At 40.3% G+C, this 18,854-nt stretch overlaps 1 protein-coding gene across 4 annotated transcripts in view; it reads left to right on the top strand.

Annotated features, from left to right (window-relative positions):
• The first annotated feature begins 6,033 nt into the window (after positions 1–6,033).
• The window catches only part of GTF2E2 (general transcription factor IIE subunit 2), a 79,498-nt gene continuing 66,677 nt past the window's right edge, over positions 6,034–18,854 (top strand). For 2 of the 4 annotated variants that reach the window (XM_019466828.2, XM_019466827.2), the window contains exons 1-2: positions 6,036–6,278; positions 14,919–15,088. In XM_019466828.2, the coding sequence (XP_019322373.1) occupies positions 14,923–15,088 (166 nt within the window). In that variant the 5' untranslated portion in view covers positions 6,036–6,278; positions 14,919–14,922. Of the gene's footprint in view, positions 6,279–6,634; positions 6,781–14,918; positions 15,089–18,854 lie in introns of those variants that run through there. The other 2 variants (XM_019466830.2, XM_053900930.1) reach the window with 2 other exon arrangements.

Raw genomic sequence — 18,854 nt, 5'->3', positions numbered from 1 at the left:
TCACAAATGTATATTTATACAAATACATAATTTATATATTTATATATACAAATACACATTTTATATGTCTACATATAGATACAGGTATATAGATATATTTGTGAGTGTGTATGTATGTCCATCTTCCCCACTAAAATAGCTCCACTAGGGTAGGAACTTTGTATTGTTCATCTGTGTGTCCAAATAGCACTAGGATAGAACCTAGATCATGGCATTTGTTGAGTGGGGAGAATATGGCATGAGGTGATGGGCATGATGATTGGAGCACTACATCAAAGGGACTGGAGATGATATTGGAAAGCAGTTGAGGTTGGGATGTAGGTCCTTCAGAGGTGATAGGACTTTACAATAGAGATATATGTCTGGGCAAAGTATTATTTTTAAGAAAGTTACCTAGAGAGAGTGGTGGTTCAACACCCAGCTTTGTGGGTGTGTTTAAAGGAGACTAGCCTGAATCTCAGATGAAGAGGAAGGGACTGGATGAAAAGGGGGCTATAGATTTCTGTGGATAGGATGGGACTTTGGGGTAGAGTTGAGCATCCTGGTAGGTAAGAAGCTCCTTCCAAAGGCAGAGGTGAAAGGGGTTAGTCAGGACTCAGAGATCAGGTTAAAGTACTGAAAAGGGATTAGATCCAACAAATTGCTCCTAACGAAGGAGTGAATTCAAAGGATGAGAATGAGTCTGGGAGTCCACCTTGTCAAAGGCATAAGGTAAAGGGTGGCATTAGATAGATCTGATGGATATACTATCTGTATACGCCCTTATCAGGAAGACAGTGAAGACACTGCCAGGCAAGGGGTTATTGGGATAGCTAACTATGTCAGAAAAGGATGGTGTTGAAAGTAGAGACTAACTATAGATGTGGTGTCAGAATACCAGTTGACCACTTACGAAGAGTCTTGAAGTCAATAGGACACAGGGTGCTACTCAGCTTCATAGCTTTATAGGAGCAAAAGCTAAAAAGTGTGAGTGAACTCACACTGTATCAGGTTGGGAAGGAATTCAGTGGCTTTCAACCATCAAGTTTATTCCTCACTCATGCTATGTGTTTATTACAGATGGGCCACACTTATGCTTCATATCATCTTCATTCCAGGATCAGGTTGGCAAAGTGCCCCAATCTGGAATATGGTAGTGTCTTGTGGCAAAGGGAAAGCAAGACAGTGTTTTTTTAAAGCTAGCTCTTAATTAAATCTCCTTGGATGTCTCATATGTCATTCTGTTTGTTGCTTCCACACGACTTCTGAAACAGAATGCTACGGGCACCAGTGACAGTCACAACAAAGTTTATTGCAATAAGAGGCAAGGCAACCGATCGGGACAGACACTCTTGACCAGAGTGCAGTCTCGAACAGCCGGGGTACAGAGTTTTTATAGCTGACCACATTGTCTTATCATCACCTGGGAACAGAACAAAGAAATAGTTCCCAGATGGGGGTGGAAACCGTTCAGACATGCCCTTGCCCCAATCCAAACACTAATCCAGTTGATTTTCCTTGAACTTTTGTTCCCTTGATTGATAGGACAAGGCTATTATCTCTTAATCTACAGTGTTAACACAAAGCTGTTATTTCTTAAGGCTACAGGTTAGCCCTACAATACAATTTAACCCTTACACTGTTCACATTCCATTAGCCAAAGCAAGTCACATGCCACTCTTGTGTTCAGGAAGAGGAAGTGAATAATTATGAACAATTACACAATCTACCACAGATGCCATTGGGTTTGGCAATTGGGAAAGCCAGATCGGTGACCTTTGAAAAGAGTTTAATTGGAGAATTGGGTTCTAATAAGTAATAATAATAATAATAGCTATAATTTACTGATTACTTGCTATAGTTCACATACTGTGGCAAGGGCTTTATATTTATTATCTCATTTTAATTCTCCTTATGAACTCCTCCTCAATTTGTATGTTGAAACCTAACCCCCAATGGGCTGGTATTAGGAGGTGGGGCCTTTGGGAGATAATTAGGTTAAGAGGGTGGAGCGCTCATGATAGGATTAGTGCTTTATAACAAGAGACAGGAGAGAGCTTGTTTGTGTCCTTCCTTTCTTTCTCTCTCTCACACACCCACCCTCCACCCCCAACCTTGTGAGGACACAGCAAAAAGGCAGCCATCAGCAAACCAGGAAGCAGGTTCTCACCAGATACCACACCTGCTGATACCTTGAGCTTGCACTTTCCTCCAGAACTTGGAGAAATAAATGTTTGTTGTTTAAGCCAGTCACCCATTCTGTGGTAATTTGTTATAGCCACCCAAACTGACTAAGACAATCCTTCCATCACAAATGAGGATTAGAGAGATCAAGTGTTGGCTCAAGGTCATAGGACTAGTAAATGATGGAGCAGAGATTCAGGCCAGTTCTATCTGGCTCCAAGGCCAGTATTTTAATCCCTGCAGAGTAAAAGTTAGTAGATGGAGGCAATAGCATATGTTTTCTTTTTGGAGAAATTTTGTGAGCATGAGGAATGTAGGGTAGCAGAATATGCTCCACAAAATATGCCCCTTAGGCATAAAGATTATTTTGAACTTAAGATAATTGAGAAGCAGATATTAGAAAGCTTTATACCCTCCCTTCTATTAGCCTAAAAGTAGAAAATAAATTATAAAGGTGTTCTCAAAAAAAAAAAAAAAAAGTATCCTCCCTACTCTCTCTACCAAGAAGGACAAATTTAGTCACTGGAGACAACTTTATTTTTTTAAGGACTTTATTTCTTAAATATCTCTTTATTTTTGAGAGAGACGGCGGGGGTGGGGGGGGTGGGGGGGTGGGGGAGGGACAGAGAATCCGAAATGGGCTCTATGCTGCCAGCAGAGCCCGATGTGGGGCTTGAACTCACGAACCGTGAGACTGCAACCTGAGCTGAAGTTGGAGCACTTAACCAACTGAGCCACCCAGGTGCCCCAAGGATTTCATTTTTAAGTAATCTCTATACCCAATATGGGGCCTGAAGCTACAACCCTGAGATCAAGAGATACATGCTCTACTGACTGAGCCAGTCAGTTCTTTTGTTATTGTTCTTTTGTCAGAATGCTAAATAAACTCAAGTTCTATCCACCCCTTTGAGTTACTCATCTCCAGGTATTCCCATGTGTATGTGTGATGCTCATTAATAAACTTGTTTGTCTTTCTTTTGTTAATTTATCTTTTATTAGTCTAATTACAGGGCCCCTGCTGGAAAACTTACAATGAGGTAGGGGAAAAAAGACTATTCCTCCTTTATGGGATGAATGTTTGAGAAGGAAGCAGGGACCTGGGAAGATATTTACAGGGTTGGGTAGGCTAAGAAGGCTGGGGGAAAAGGCTCTAATGGAGCAGAAAGAGTTAATGCTACGGAAATCCAGGACAGGTGATAAGCAAAATACTTACTTTAGCTTTGGATTGTGTGGATGTGAACTAATTTGCTTTTCTAAGCTAAATTTGCTAATTTGGCTATTTTGAGAATTTAGGTATCTATTTCATGTGTTGAGATAGAGTAACAGGTGAGGGGAGTTGAAAGGCAATTATTATTTGATGGTAGAATGAAGGAAACTTATTTGTCTTCAGTTTTCCTCTCCCAAGCAATTACATAATGTGAAAAATTAAGTTGTAAAATTAAACTGCTACATAAAAAAGAATAAAGTTCTGATACATGCTACAACATGGATGTTCCTTGAAAACATTATATTAAGTGAAATAAGGCAGACAGTAAGAGACAAATATTGTATTATTCTACTTGTATAAAATATGTAGAATTAGGGCAAATTCATAGAGATGGAATGTAGATTAGGAATTACTGGGAGCTGGAGGGAGGAAGGAATGGCAGGTTATTGCTTCATGAGTACAAAGTTTCTGTTTGGGGTGATGAAAAATTTTTGAAACCGTAATGATGGTTGTACTAGATTATGAATGTAGTTAATGCCACCAAATTATATACTTTAAAATGGTTGAGGAGCGCCTGGGTGGTTCAGTCAGTTGAGTGCTCAACTCTTGATTTCAGCTCAGGTCATGATCCCAGGGTCATGGGATTGAGCCCTGCATTGGGCTCCACACTCAGTTTAAGATTCTCTCTTTCTCTCCCTCTGCCCCCTCCCCCAATTGCACACTCTCTAAAAGAAAATAATAATTAAAAGCAAATAAAATGGTTGAAATGGCAAATTTTGTTATATGTCACAATTAAATAAAATAGTAAAAACATTAATTCACTATATTAGAATCCTGTGATTATACTGAGTTGGGGTAGTAGGTTAGGACAGAAGAGTGTTTCATAAAATATGCAAATTACATTTCTCTGATGGGGTGCCTGGATGGCTCCATTGTTTGAGTGTCTTACTTTGGCTCAGGTCATGACCTCAGGGCTCGTGAGTTCAGGCCCCATGTTGGGCTTTGCGCTGACAGCACAGAGTCTGCTTGTGATTCTCTCTCTACCTCTTCTCTGCCCCTACCCCACTTGCACTCCCTCAAAAGTAAACATTTGAAAAATTAAAAAAAAAAAACAAAACAAAAATAAGTCACCATACTTCCCACCAAAGAGTATGCAGGGTATTATATTCATTCATGAGGTAAGACATGAATTGCTATTATATTAGTGGCTTGGATCATTCTTCATAAAATCTGACACTAACCTGGAAGTACTGAGGCTGCCAATATGTAGGTGGTCTGAATTATTATAAAGATTTATTTAAACACCAGTGGTGGTGGGGCACCTCGGTGGCTCAGTTGGTTGAGCGTCCCACTTTGGCTGAGGTCATGGGTTTGTGGGTTCGAGCCCCCTGTTGGGCTCTGTGCTGATAGCTCAGAGCCTGGAGCCTGCTTCGGATTCTGTGTCTCCCTCTCTCTCTGCCCCTCCCCCACTTGTGTTCTGTCCCTCTCTCTCAAAAACAAACATTAAAAAAAAAGTTTAAACATCAATGGTGGAGGCTTCAAGTATATTACAAATAGCCATGTCTCTATTTTTCACTTGGTGCCTGCTCCTTCTCCCTATTACTCATTAGTTTAGTTTTTTTTTTTTTTTTTAACCAATCTCTGACTTTACTGGGTTGTACTATTCCAGCAAAGTTACATTTCCTGAGGGCGTCAGATGAACATCAAGTGGGTTTATTAGAAAATCCTCTAGGATGAAACTAATTTCAAAAAGCCATACACAAATCACCTTTTGGCTTTATTTCCAAATTTTGAATACAAATTTATGTATTATCTCATTTAATCCTCACAACAGTCCAATGCAAGTACCCCATTATGGTAGTACAATTATTATTCCCATTTCTCAGGTGAGAAAACTGAGGCACAGGTTAAGTATTTGACTAACCAGTACTAAGTAATTAAACACTAGATACAGAATAGTTGAGCACTGGCTTTGATGCCGCTTTAGGTTATAAGAGTCGAATGACAGCCACAGGAACTTCGACACACTCTAATACATAAGAAGAGTGAAAGGCCACAGAAATTTGACACACTCTAATACAGTGATGGCTGTGGGTAACGTCAATTATCTTTTTCGTGGCTTTATTCCTACCTCTTTAAGTTGCTTCCAAATTCGAAATCCTTTTCTAGGGGTTTTGATAGGTGTGGATTTTAGAAGCCAGGCTCCACGTCCGTATTTGCCTTTGCTAGCTAACTATGCTGTGTTGAGCAAGTCATTTAGCTTCACTGGGCCTGTAGTTTCCTCACTTGTAAGACAGCTGGAACTGGTGACTTAGGTGCTGGTGACTAGCGTTCGATGAAAAGTACAAAACACCTGGTAGATACTCAATAACTTGAAAGATCGCATTGCCACTTGGGTTAAACAGATTCCAGAGCATGCTGGAGGAAGATCTGGTAGCTTTAAACTTCTGCAAAGGAAAGATTTTCTTTTTTTAGCAATGGCTACTCTCAAGCCGCTTGTCTCATTCTCCGCCCCGCCCCCCTAACCCCTAGTTGTTTTAGAAATCCAGGACGCCCCAGACGGCTGATTGCCCGCCCGCGGTACCCCGGTCGGCGCACGTGATGACGCATGCGCGTTCTCGGCGGCGGGGGCGCCGCGGTGCCTGCCGGGACTGAGCTCCTAGTAGCCTGATCAGGAAGTGGCGGGCGGAGTCCGGGGCCGAGTCGCGCCGCCTTAGCTGCAGCCGCTGCTGCCGCTGCCGCCAGTTCCGAGACCCCGGCCTGGCGGGGCTGCGCTGGGAGTGCGTACGGGCAGGCGGGGGCGCTGACGAGAAGCAGGAAGCGGTGGCCACGCGGGCGTGGGCGGCTGGTCGAGGTGGAGGCGCTGGGAGGCGGCGGCCGGTCGCGTGGGGTGGCCCTCCTCGCTCAGGTAGGGGCTGCAGCCGCCGGGTGAGGGAGCGGAGCCCCGGCCTGTTGTTCCTCAGGACCGCCTCCTCCCGAGCGGCGAGCTAGTCTTCCATCTCTCCGGAGGCTGGGGGCCGCGGTTCTCTGCGCGAAACACCAAACACAGTAACAACTTCTTGGGGGCATTGTCTTTTAGGCCGGAGGTCCATTGAGCAAACTTTTGGGTTGGAAAGAGAGGATATTGGCAGTCGAAGAGCTGATTGTGTCTCTTCTTAGCCTCCGACTTTAACAGTAGCCGAGCGAAACGTGTGTGGAGTTTGGGGAACCACGGTGTCCAGCTAAAGGCTGTGATTTAGATGCATCTTCACGATTTTTTTTTTTTTTTAAGCTGTCTGTTGGAGACTTGGTTTGTAAAGATTCCTAAACTTCAGTTATTACAGTTGTTGTCTGCAAAGTCTAAAGACCTGTTCCAAATCAAAACGCTACGATACCTTTTCGTCCCACCCTACATTCCTGTCATTTAAGAGGTAGGCAGTCTCATTTCATACCTTGCTGACTGTTCTTAGCAGTATTCTTAGGTGCCAGGGGCCGCTCTGGGGCTTACGCAGGGAAAGAAGGAAAAGTAGAAAGGTTGAAGAAAAATCGAACGATACCGTGGAAAGAACGTGTGATTTCGAGCCAGAAGGTTCTGATTTAAGTTTTGGCTTCTCAGTGACCATCCATGGAGGAACACTTGATCCCCGAGTTGTGCTGATGATTTTTGTTGTTGTTTTAGGGAAAATGGGCATGGTGATGTATCCTGTCTACTACCCAAGTCAGTGTATGTAAAACAGGACAAATTGAGTAGTCTGAAAAAAAGGAGGAAAAGTTAGGTGGAGCATGCGATGGTGAGAAAGAGGACATTAAGTCTTTTGCTCTAGGTGCCATTGAATGGTACCCGTGTCACACAGGTCGCCTTTGTCTTAGAGGCCTTTACCAGCATTTCAGGTCTGGAGTAGGACGCATTTGATTTAGTAGGCAGGGTATTCACGTCCTGGCCTAGGTACTTACAGCTGTGTGACCTTAATTGTACCTCTTCACTTCAGATTTCACATTAAAATGAGTAAAACTAACAGGTTTCGTCTCAAAGAGTTGTGAGGCTCAAATGCTGTAAAGATTTAGGGTTTTTGTGAACTGTAAGGCTTTCATTTAAGTGTGTTGAAATCATGATTAAAAGCCTGGCTTAATTACCTGTCTTTACAAGGTGAAATAAACATCTACACATATTTTCTGTTTTAGGCTTGTTGCCCCCACTTTATCACTTGAGATTTCTCCTTTTTTCTCCCACACTTTCCCTCCCCTCCTCAGGACTGTCTCCCACCTTCCTCACCCTGGTATAATCATTTTTTTTCAGATCCAACCCAGAATAGTAACACTGAAATAACACATACTTGTATTGCTTTATTTTTAAAAAAATGCTTTTCATGTCTCATTTTAAAGTTGGGCTAGATGTAGACAGTATTGGTAAGTGTCTTCATTTTGCCTATGATAAAATTGGATTTAGGTCTAGTGGATGGCCTAGGGTCATGTTGCAGTTTAGAGAGTAGTACTGAGAGAAGTCAGGTCCTTGGATTCCAGTGCCTGTGACTCTCACTCAAATAAAGTTTACTCTGATTATTTCTTATCAGTGCTTATTACATTTTTAACTTTTACCACTCTGAGTCACATTTTATCCATTGCTTTTTAAGTGAGGTGCTCAATCCTTTCATGTTCTTCAGCTTAAGCTGCGTGAAGGCAAGGGTTTATCTTCCAGAACCCTTCAAAGCTTGGGAGTTATGCAAACACAAGACAAGTACACAAAGATTGAGGTCACAAACACAAGACATTTAATAAAGGCCTGTGAAACCTGTAACGAGGCTAGAGCAATTTAAAGGTGTTTTTGTGTTCGTTATTCATATAACAAATATTTATTGAGCTGCTCTGTGCATGAAGGCTTTCAAAATTAAGATACAATCTTTTTCCTCCCAGACCTTCCTTTCCTACTTGTGAAGAATGCAGAAATCATTTTGTGTCAGTTTGTGTGCTTCCTAGACTCCATGGTGTTCTAGGAGAGTTCAAACAAGAGAGGAACTTTTTTTCTTTATAGAGGTATAATTGACACACAATGTTACATTAGCTTCGAATATACAGAATAGTGATTTGTACAACTCTGTGCCTTATGCTGTGCTCACCAGAAGTGTAGCTACCATCTGTCACCATACAGTGCTGTTATAGTACCATTGACTCTATTCCCTGTGCTAAACTTTTCATCCTGGTGATTTATTCTTTCCTTAACTAGAGGCCTCGATAGCCTACTCCCTTTCACCCATTTTGCCCATTTTCATATCCCCCATCAATCCCTCCTTTGGCAACCATCAGTTTATCCTGTGCTTATGGGTCTGAAGAGAGGAACTTTTTAAAATTTCAATTCCGGTGTAGTTAACGTACAATGTTACATTAGTTTCAGGTGTACAATATAATGATTCACCAGTTCCATATATTACTCCATGCTCATCAACATAAGTGTACCTTTGGGGCACCTGGGTGGCTCAGGTGGTTGAGCATACGGCTCTTGATTTTGGCTCAGGACATGATCTCACAGTTTGGGGGTTTTGAGCCTCTCATGGAGCTCCGTGCTGACAACACGCAGAGCCTGCTGGGGATTCTCTCCCTCTCTGCCCCTCCCCTGCTCTTGCTTGCACGGTCTCTCAAAATAAATAAACTTAAAAAAAAAAATAAGTATACTGTTAATTCCCTTCTCTATTTTCCCCATCCCCTGCCCACCTCCCCTCTGGTAACCATCAATTTGTTCTCTATAGTTAAGACTCTTTTTTGGGTTGTCTTTTTTTTTTTTTCCCTTTTTTTTTTTGTTTCTTAAATTCCACACATGAGTGAAGTCATATGGTATTTGTCTTTCTTTGGCTGGCTTGTTTTACTTAGCATTATACTCTCTAGATCGATCTGTGTTGTTGCAAATGGCAAGATTTCATTATGGCTGAATAATATTCCATTGTGTACGTGTGTGTGTGTGTGTGTGTGTGTGTGTGTATATATATATATATATATATATATATATATAATGTGTACCTCATCTTCTTTATCCATTCATCTTCTAATGGACACTTGGGCTGGTTCCATAATTTGACTTGTAAATAATGCTGCAATAAACATAGGGATGATATATCTTTTCAAATTAGAGTTTTCCTATTCTTTGGGTAAGTACCGAGTAGTGCAGTTACTGGATTGTAAAATAAGAGAAGAACATTTGATTTTTTATTTATTTAGAAAAAAATTTTTTGACAGATTGAGATTTTTATTTTTTAATTCTTTTTATTATTATTTTTTTAATATTTATTTTTGAGAGAGGGCGAGCACGAGCCGGGGAGGGGCAGAGAGAGTGGGTGACAGAGGATCTGAAGAGGGCTTTGCAGTGATAGCGGAGAGCCCCATGCTGGGCTCGAACTTAGGAGCCATGAGATCATGATCTGAGCCAGAGTTGGCCACTTAACCGACTGAGCCACCCAGGTGCCCCTAAAAATTTTTTTTTTAAAGTTTATTTATTTATTTTGAGAGACAGACCAAGAGTAGGGGAAGGGCAGGGAGAGAGGGACCCCCAAACAGGCTCCACAGAGCCCGACTTGAGGCTCAAACCCATGAATGGTGAGATCATGACCTGAGCTGAAACCCAAGAGTGGGCTGCTTAGCTGACTGAGCCACCCAGGTGCCTGAAGAGAGGAACATTTTAAAATACTTGTGGGGCACCTGGGTGGTTCAGTTAGTTAAGCAGCCCACTCTTGGTTTCAGCTCAGTCATGATCTCAAGGTTTGTGGGTTTGAGTCCTGTGTCGGGCTCTGTGCTGACAGCTGGAGCCTGCTTCCAGGTCTGTGTCTCCCTCTCTCTCCCCTGCTCATGCTGTCTCTCAAAAATAAACATTAAAAAAAACCAACAAAAAACAAAAACTTGTTGAATGATCTGTGGCTTCCCTGGCTGTACTAAAGTTGCTTAGGACTCTGAAGTTTTAGAACTGCGGAAAAAAACAAGAGATCTAGTGCCACCTCCCTCTAAATCAGGAATTTTCTGTAGATATTTCTAACAAGTTGTAATCAAGCCTTCTTATCACACAATGACATAGAGTTCACCAGGTCTTTTTTAATTTAATTTTTTAAATTTATTTTTTATTAATATTATTTTTTTAATGTTTATATGAGAGCTAATGTGGGGTGTGGAAAAGAGAGAGGGAGACAGAGAATCCCAGGCAGGCTCTGTGCTATCACCACAGAGCCTGATGTGGGGATTGAACTCATGAACTGTGAGATCATGATTTTAGCTGAAATCAAGTCAGATGCTTAATCGACTGAGCCACCCAGTGCCCCTTTTTTTAATTAAAAAAACAAATTTTTGTTTTGTTTTGTTTTGTTTTTTGAGAGAGTGAGAGGGAGCAGAGGAGTGGGGCAGAGGGGGCGGGGAGGGGGGGAGAGAAAAAGAGAGAGAGAGAAAGAATTTTAAGCAGGTTCCACGGTCAGCACGGGGCCTGACTCAGGTTGATCCCACAACTCTGGGATCATGACCTAAGCCGAAATCAAGAGTCCAATGTTCAACCCATTGAGCCACCCAGGCGCCCCAAGAATTCACCAGTTTTGAAAGACATCTTTTCATTTATAAGTAATTCTGATGATTTTTTCCCCCAATGAACCTATATCTGCTTCCTAACTTCTGCCGAGTAGTCTGATGTTTCTAGAGCAGTGTTGTCCAATAGAAATACAATGAGAGCTGCAAACATGAGCCACACATGTAGTTTAAAAATTTGTTTTTAAAACATGTTTATTTAGTTAGAGAGGGAGAGAGCGTGCCTATGTGTGCAGGGGAGGGGCAGAGAGAGAGGGAGAGAATCCCAAGCAGACTCCACGTGGTCAGTGCAAAGCTGGATGCAAGCTTGAACTCACCAACATCACAACTTGAGCCGAAACCAAGAGTTGGACACTTAACCAACTAAGCCACGCAGGTGGCCTGTAAAATGTTTTAATTAAAAAAAATCAGTTTTAATTTGTCTTTATTGAAGTATAATTGACATACAATGTTATATTAGTTTTAGGTATACAGCATTTTTTTTTAGGTTTTTATTTTGTTTTATTATTTGAGAGAGAACACAAGTGGGAAAGGGGAAGGCAGAGATTCCCTGTCCCAAGCAGGCTCCGTGTTGCCAGCACAGAGCCTGATGTGGGGGGCTCAAACCCGTGAAAACTGTGAGATCATGACCTGAGGCGAAATCAAGAGTCGGATGATTGACTGAACCACCTGGGCACCCCTAGGTGTACAACATGTTGATTCAACAGTTACATACATTACTAAATGCTCTCTGTGATAGGTACAGCCACCGTTTTTCACCATGCAACATTATTGCATTATTATTGAGTATATTCCCTAATGCTGTACTTTTCATCTCCACGACATATTTATTTTATAACTGGAAGTTTGAAAAAAAAATAACTGGAAGTTTATACTTTTTATTTATTTTTAAGTTTATACTTTTTAATACCCTTTACCTATTTTGCCCATCCCCCCACCAACCTCTCCTCTGGCAACCACCAGCTTGTTCTCTGTATTTAAGAGTCTGTTCATTTGTTTTTTAGATGACAAGTGTAAATGAAATCATATAGTATTTACCTCTCTGCTTATTTTGCTTAGTATAATACCCTCTAGGTCCACCCTTGTCTCAGAGGGCAAGATCTCATTCTTTTTGTGGCTGATAGTCCATTGTGTGAGTATGTGTGTGTACACACATATGTGTATGTATACACATATGTGTGTATACATATATGTGTGTATACATATATGTGTATACACACATATGTATACATATATATGTATGTGTCTACACATTACACATGCCACATTTATTTTCTTTGTCCATTTATCTGTTAATACAGTTGGGTTGCTTCCATATCTTGGCGATTATAAAGAATGCTGCCATAAACAGGGCTGCATTTATCTCTTTGATAGTGCTTTTGTTTTCTTTGGGTAAATACCAGGGAAATTATTGGATCATATAGTATATCTATTTTTAATTTTTTGGAACCTCTATACTGTTTTCCACAGTGGCTGTACCAGTTTGCATTCCCCTTGGTGGTGCATGAGGGTTGCTTTTTCTCCACATCCTTGTCTGCACATGTTATTTCTTTTTTATAACAGCCATTCTGACTGGTGTGAGGAGATATCTTATTGTGGTTTTGATTTGCATTTCCTTGATGATTAGTAATATTAAGTATCTCTTCATGTGTCTGTTGGCCATTTGTATGTCATCTTTGAAAAACGTCTATTCAGGTCCTCTACGCATTTTTTTTTTTTTTAATTTTTTTTTTCAACGTTTATTTATTTTTGGGACAGAGAGAGACAGAGCATGAACGGGGGAGGGGAGAGAGAGAGGGAGACACAGAATCGGAAACAGGCTCCAGGCTCTGAGCCATCAGCCCAGAGCCTGACGCGGGGCTCGAACTCACGGACCGCGAGATCGTGACCTGGCTGAAGTCGGACGCTTAACCGACTGCGCCACCCAGGCGCCCCATCCTCTACATCCTCTACGCATTTTTAATTGAATTGTTAGTGGGGGTTTTTTTGGTGTGTGTGTGTGTGTGTGTGTGTGTGTGATATAACTTCTTTATTTTGGATATTAACCCCTTATCAGATATATCATTTGCAATTATCTTCTCCCATTCAGTAGGTTATCTTTTTGTTTTGTTGATGGTTTCCTTTGCTGTGCACAAGCTTTTTGTTTTGATGAAGTCCCAATAGTTTATTTTGGCTTTTGTTTCCCTTGCCTGAGGCGACACATCTAGAAAAGTGTTGCTAAGGCCAGTGTCCAACAGATTACTGTCTGTATTTTTCTTTTAGGAGTTTTAAGGTTTCAGGTCTCACATTTGGTCTTTAATCCATTTTAGTTTATTTTTGTGTATGGTGTAAGAAGTGGTTCAGTTTCTTTTTTGCCTGTAGCTGTCTAGTTTTCCCAGCACCATTTGTTGAAGATTCTTTTTCCCATTGTATGTTCTTGCTTCCTTTGTCATGAATTCATTGACCAGTAAGGGTCGGTTTATTTTTGGCCTCTCTCTTCTGTTCTGTTGATCTATGTATCTCTTTTTGGGTCAGCACCATACTGTTTGATTACTGTAGCTTTGTAGTATATCCTGATACCTGGGATCATGATACCTCCAGTTTTTTGTGCTTCTTTTTCAAGATTCTTTTGGCTATTCAGGGTTTTTTGTGGTTTCATACAAATTTTAGGATTATCTTATTCTAGTTTTGTGAAAAATGCTATTGGTATTTTGATTGGGATTTCATTGAATCTGAAAATTGCTTTGGGTAGTAAGGACATTTTAATGATGTTCTTCTAATCCATGAGCATGGAATATCTATTTGTTTCACCTTTAGTTTCTTTCATCAGTGTCCTTTAGTTTTCAGAGTGTATGTAGGTCTTTGCTCTCCTTGGTTAAATTTATTCCTGAGTATTTAATTCTTTTTGGTGCAATTGTAAGTGGGATTGTTTTCTTAATTTCTCTTTCTCCTACTTTGTTATTAGTGTATAGGAACAGAAGAGATTTCTGTACATTAATTTTGTATCCTGCAACTATACTGAATTCATTTACTAATTTTTTGGTGGAGTCTTTAGGGTTTTCTGTATATAGTATCATGTCTTCTGGAAATAATGACAGTTTCACATTTTCATTACAAGTTTGGATGCTTTTTATTTTTCTTGTCTGTTTGCTGTATCTAGAACTTCCACTGCTATATTGAATAAAACTGGTGAGAGTGGACATCCTTGTCTTATTCCTGATCTTGGAGAAAAAGCTCTCACTTTTTTTACCATGGAGTATGATGTGAGCTTTGAGTTTTTCATTTTGATCTTTATTATGTTATGTTGAGATATGTTCCCTCTAAACCCACTTCGTTGAGAGTTTTTATCCTGAACAGATTTTGTATTTTGTCAAATGCTTTTTCTGCATTTATTGAGATGATCATATGGTTGGGGGAAATTAGTTTTAATATTTTTTTTAACCTAGGATATCCAAAATATTATCACATCAACATGTGATAAAATATCTCCTCATGAGGTGTCTCGGCTTAGTAGGCTAAGTGTCCAACTCTTGATATCAGCTCAGGTCCTGATCTCACGGTTCATGAGATGGAGCCCTGTGTCAGGCTCTGTGCTGTCAGCGCAGATTCTCTCTCTCCCTATCTCTATGCCCTTCCCCTGCGTGCTCTCTCTCTCTCTCTCAAAAAAATGAACTTAAAAATCTCATCAGTAGTTTTAAAAGTTCTTTTGTGCTAAATCTTTTAGATCTAGTGTGTACGTTTCAACTGTAGCCCCATTTCATGTGTTCCATAGGCACATGTGACCAGTGGGTATCATATGGGACAGTGCAGTTCCTAGAGCTTTAGAGACTAATTCTATTTCTCTTTATTAGTGCCTAGCACAGTTCCTGGCACTAACTGAAGATTGTTAAGTGAATCACTAAGTGAATTAAAACAAGTGCTGGAGAACTTATAATAAAAGGTAGTTTTGTTTGGAAGTAATTCTTCTTGGGACCTATGGATTTGGCCTATAGGTTTGAGTGATTAGAATCTGTATTGAAGATATTTACTTATATCTTTGCAGAAATATGGATCCAAGCCTGTTGAGAGAACGAGAGCTGTTCAAAAAACGAGCTCTTTCCACTCCTGTAGTAGAAAAACGTTCAGTATCTTCTGAGTCATCATCATCATCATCAAAGAAGAAGAAAGCAAAGCTAGAACATGGAGGATCATCAGGCTCTAAACAAAATTCTGGTCAGTAAAAAATTGACTGTTTAGGACTGTTTTTATTTTTCAGGAAACCATTTATTTAATCATGGCAAGTTCATTTTTTATAAAGTTTTTTTTTTTTTTTTTTTGAGGGAGTGTGTGCATGCACTTGCTTGCTGGGGACAATGAGGCAGAGAGAGAGGGAGAGAGAGAGAGAGAGAGAGAGGGAATCCCAAGCATGAACCATGAGATCATGACCTGGGTCGAAATCAAGAGTTGGACACTTAACTGACTGAGCCACTCAGGCACCCCAGCAAGTTCATTTTTTAGTTCAACATTATACAGTGATAAGAGAGTATATTGCTTTTAAGATGTTAATCATCTTGTGTTGTAGTTAGAATTTAGGTTATTATCTTTTCAGAGAATAACTTTGTTGAAGTTTATATACCATATAGTTCACTCATTTTAAATGTACAATTCAAATATTTTTAGTAAATTTAGAGAATTGTGCAACTATTGATATAATTCAATTTTAGAACATTTCCATCACCCCGAAAAGATGCTTTGTGCCCATTCTCTTCTTGTTCCCACCCTAGCCCCAGATAACCAATAGCTTTCTTTCTCTATATATTTGCTTTTTCTGGATGTTTCACATAAATGGAATTGTACAGTAAGTGGCCTGTAGTGTGTGGCTTCTTCTACTTAGCATTTATTGAGATGATCATGTTCTTTTTGTTTATGCTATTAACATGGCATATTATATTTATTTTTCAGATAAAATCAGCCTTGCATTCTTGGAATAAATCCTTCTTGGTTGGTGTATAATCTTTTTTATTTGTTGCATTCAATTTGCTGATATTTTGTCCAGGATTCATCTATCTGTAGCATGTATCAGTACTTCATTCCGTTTTATTGCTGAAGAGTAATCCACTGTGTGGGTATACTACAGTTTGTTTATCCATTCATGAGTTAATGGACATTTGGATTATTTCCATTTATTGGCTATTATGAATAGTTCTGCTGTGAACGTTGATGTACAAGCTTTTGTGTGGACTTGTTTTTGGTTTCGTTTTTTTTCTTGGATAGAGGACCTAAGAGCAGAACTTCTGAGTCATGTGGCAATTTTATGCTTTAACTTTTTAAGAAGTTACTAAAATGGCTGTACCATTTTCCATTCTTAGCCATCAATGCATGAGGGTTCTATTTTTTTTTATTCTTGTTAAGACTTATTTCTTGTCTTTTTTATTATAGCCATTCTAGTGGTTGTAAAATGGTATCATTGTGGTTTTAATATGCAGTTCCCTAATGACTAATGATGTTGAGCATCATTTCATTTGCTTTTTGGCCTGTTCATGGGTCATCTTGGGACAAATGTCTATTCATATTTTTTTGCCCATTTTTCATTGTTTTCTTCCTATTGATTTGTAAGAGTTCCTTATAGATTCTGAATACAGTTTCTTGATCCAGTATCACTTGCATTCTTGGTGTCATATGTAGGAAATCTTTGCCTAACCCAAGGTCGTGAAAATTTACTCTTATGTTTTCTTGTAAGAGTTTTATAGTTTTAGCTCTTATATTTAGGTCTGTGATATGTTTGAGTTGATTTTTTTGTGTATGGTTTAACATAAGGGTCTAACTTCATCTTTTTGTGTGTGGTTATTCAGTTGTCCCCATGCCATTTCTTGAAAAGACTGTCTTTTCCCACTGATTTGCATTGGCCTGCTTGTTGGTTATCAGTTGACTATGAATGAATTTATTTCTAGAATCTCAGTTTGGTTCCATTGATTCTATGTCTATCCTTAATTCCATACTCTCTTGATTGCTGTAGCATCAGAATAGGGAAAGTGGAAGTCTTCACTTTTGTTCTTCTTTTTCCAAGATTGTTTTGTTTTTTCCTGGATTCTTTGCATTCAAATAAAATTTAAGAACACCTTGTCCATTCCTATCTGTAAAAGAGCCAGTTGTGATTTTTATAGGGATTGTATTGAATCTGTAAGTCAATTTGGGGAGAATTGGTATCTTAACAATATTAAGTCTTCCAGTCAATGAACATGGTTATCTTTTCATCAATAATAGGTTTTTTATGTCTTCTGGCTATGTTTTGTAGGGTTTTTTTTTTTTTTTTCATTTTTTTCATGTTTATTTTTGAGAGAGAGAGTGCAAGTGGGGGAGGGGCAGAGGAGAGAGAGAGAGAAAGAGAGAGGGGGAGACACAGAATCCTAAGCAGGCTCCAGCCTCTGGACTGTCAGCACAGATCCTAATGCGGGCCCTCAAACTCACGAAACCGTGAGATCATGACCTAAGCCAAAGTCAGATACTTAACCGACTGAGCACCCAGGCGCCCCTGTAGCTTTTAATGTATAAGTCTTATATGTATTTTGTTAAATTTATTCCTAAGTATTTTATTCTTTTTGATATTACTGTGAGTGAAATTGTTAATTTGATTTTTTAGATTGTTCATTCCTAGTAAATAGAAGTACAGTAGATTTTTGCACTTTGATCTTCTGCAACCTTGCTGAACTTGTTCATTATTTATAGTTTTTTTGTGTGAATTCCATAGGTTTTTTTACTTGAAAGATTATGTCATCTGTAAATAAGGACAGGTTTATTTGTCCTTTCCAATGTGAATGCCTTTTCTTCCTTCTTTCCTCCTTTCCTCTCTCCCCCTCCCTCCTTTCCTCTCTCCCCCTCCCTCCTTTCCTCTCTCCCCCTCCCTCCTTTCCTCTCTCCCCTCCCTCCTTTCCTCTCCCCCTCCCTCTTTCCTCTCTCCCCCTCCCTCCTTTCCTCTCTCCCCCTCCCTCCTTTCCTCTCTCCCCCTCCCTCCTTTCCTCTCTCCCCCTCCCTCCTTTCCTCTCACCCCCTCCCTCCTTTCCTCTCACCCCCCTCCCTCCTTTCCTCTCACCCCCCTCCCTCCTTTCCTCTCACCCCCTCCCTCCTTTCCTCTCACCCCCTCCCTCCTTTCCTCTCACCCCCTCCCTCCTTTCCTCTCACCCCCTCCCTCCTTTCCTCTCACCCCCTCCCTCCTTTCCTCTCACCCCCTCCCTCCTTTCCTCTCACCCCCTCCCTCCTTTCCTCTCACCCCCTCTGAGCTGGCTAATAGGATGTCGAATACAGGTAGTGAGAGGGAACCGCTTTGCCTTGTTCCTGATCTTAGGGGAAAAGCATTCAATCTTCCATCATTATGTATAATCTTAGCTGCCTGGATTTTGTAGATGCCCATTATCAGGTTGAAGTTTCCCTCTACTTCTAGCTTGTTGAGAGTTTTTTTTTTAATTTTATTATTATTATTTTTTAAGTTTATTTATTTGAGAGACAGAGATAGCATGAATGGGGGAAGGGCAGAGAGAGAATCCCAGACAGACTGCACACTGTCAGCCCAGAGCCTGATGCAGGGCTCAATCTCATGAACCGTGAGATCATGACCTGAGCTGAAACCAAGAGTTGGACGCTCAACTGACTGAGCCACCCAGGTGCCCCAGTTTGTTGAGAGTGTTTAATCTTAAATGAGTTTTGGATGTTATCAAGTGCTTTTTCTACATCTGCTAAGAAGATCATGCTTTTCTTTATTAATATTACATTAATTGATTTTCAGATGTTAAACCAACCTGGCATTCTTAGAAAAAATCCTACTGTTGGTAGGAATGCAAACAGGTACAGCCACTCTGGAAAGCAGTGTGGGGGTTCCTCAAAAAATTAAAAATAGAGTTACCCTACAACCCAGCAATAGTACTACTAGGAATTGTCCAGAGGATACAGGAGTGCTGATTCATAGGGACTCATGTACCCCAATATTATAGCAGTGCTGCCAACA

The sequence above is a fragment of the Panthera pardus genome, unplaced genomic scaffold, assembly GCF_024362965.1.
Source record: "Panthera pardus isolate Hobbes unplaced genomic scaffold, ASM2436296v1 HiC_scaffold_13, whole genome shotgun sequence".
Taxonomy (NCBI): domain Eukaryota; kingdom Metazoa; phylum Chordata; class Mammalia; order Carnivora; family Felidae; genus Panthera; species Panthera pardus.
The sequence above is the reverse complement of the archived record's forward strand: the minus strand, read 5'-3'. Positions and strand labels throughout refer to the sequence as shown.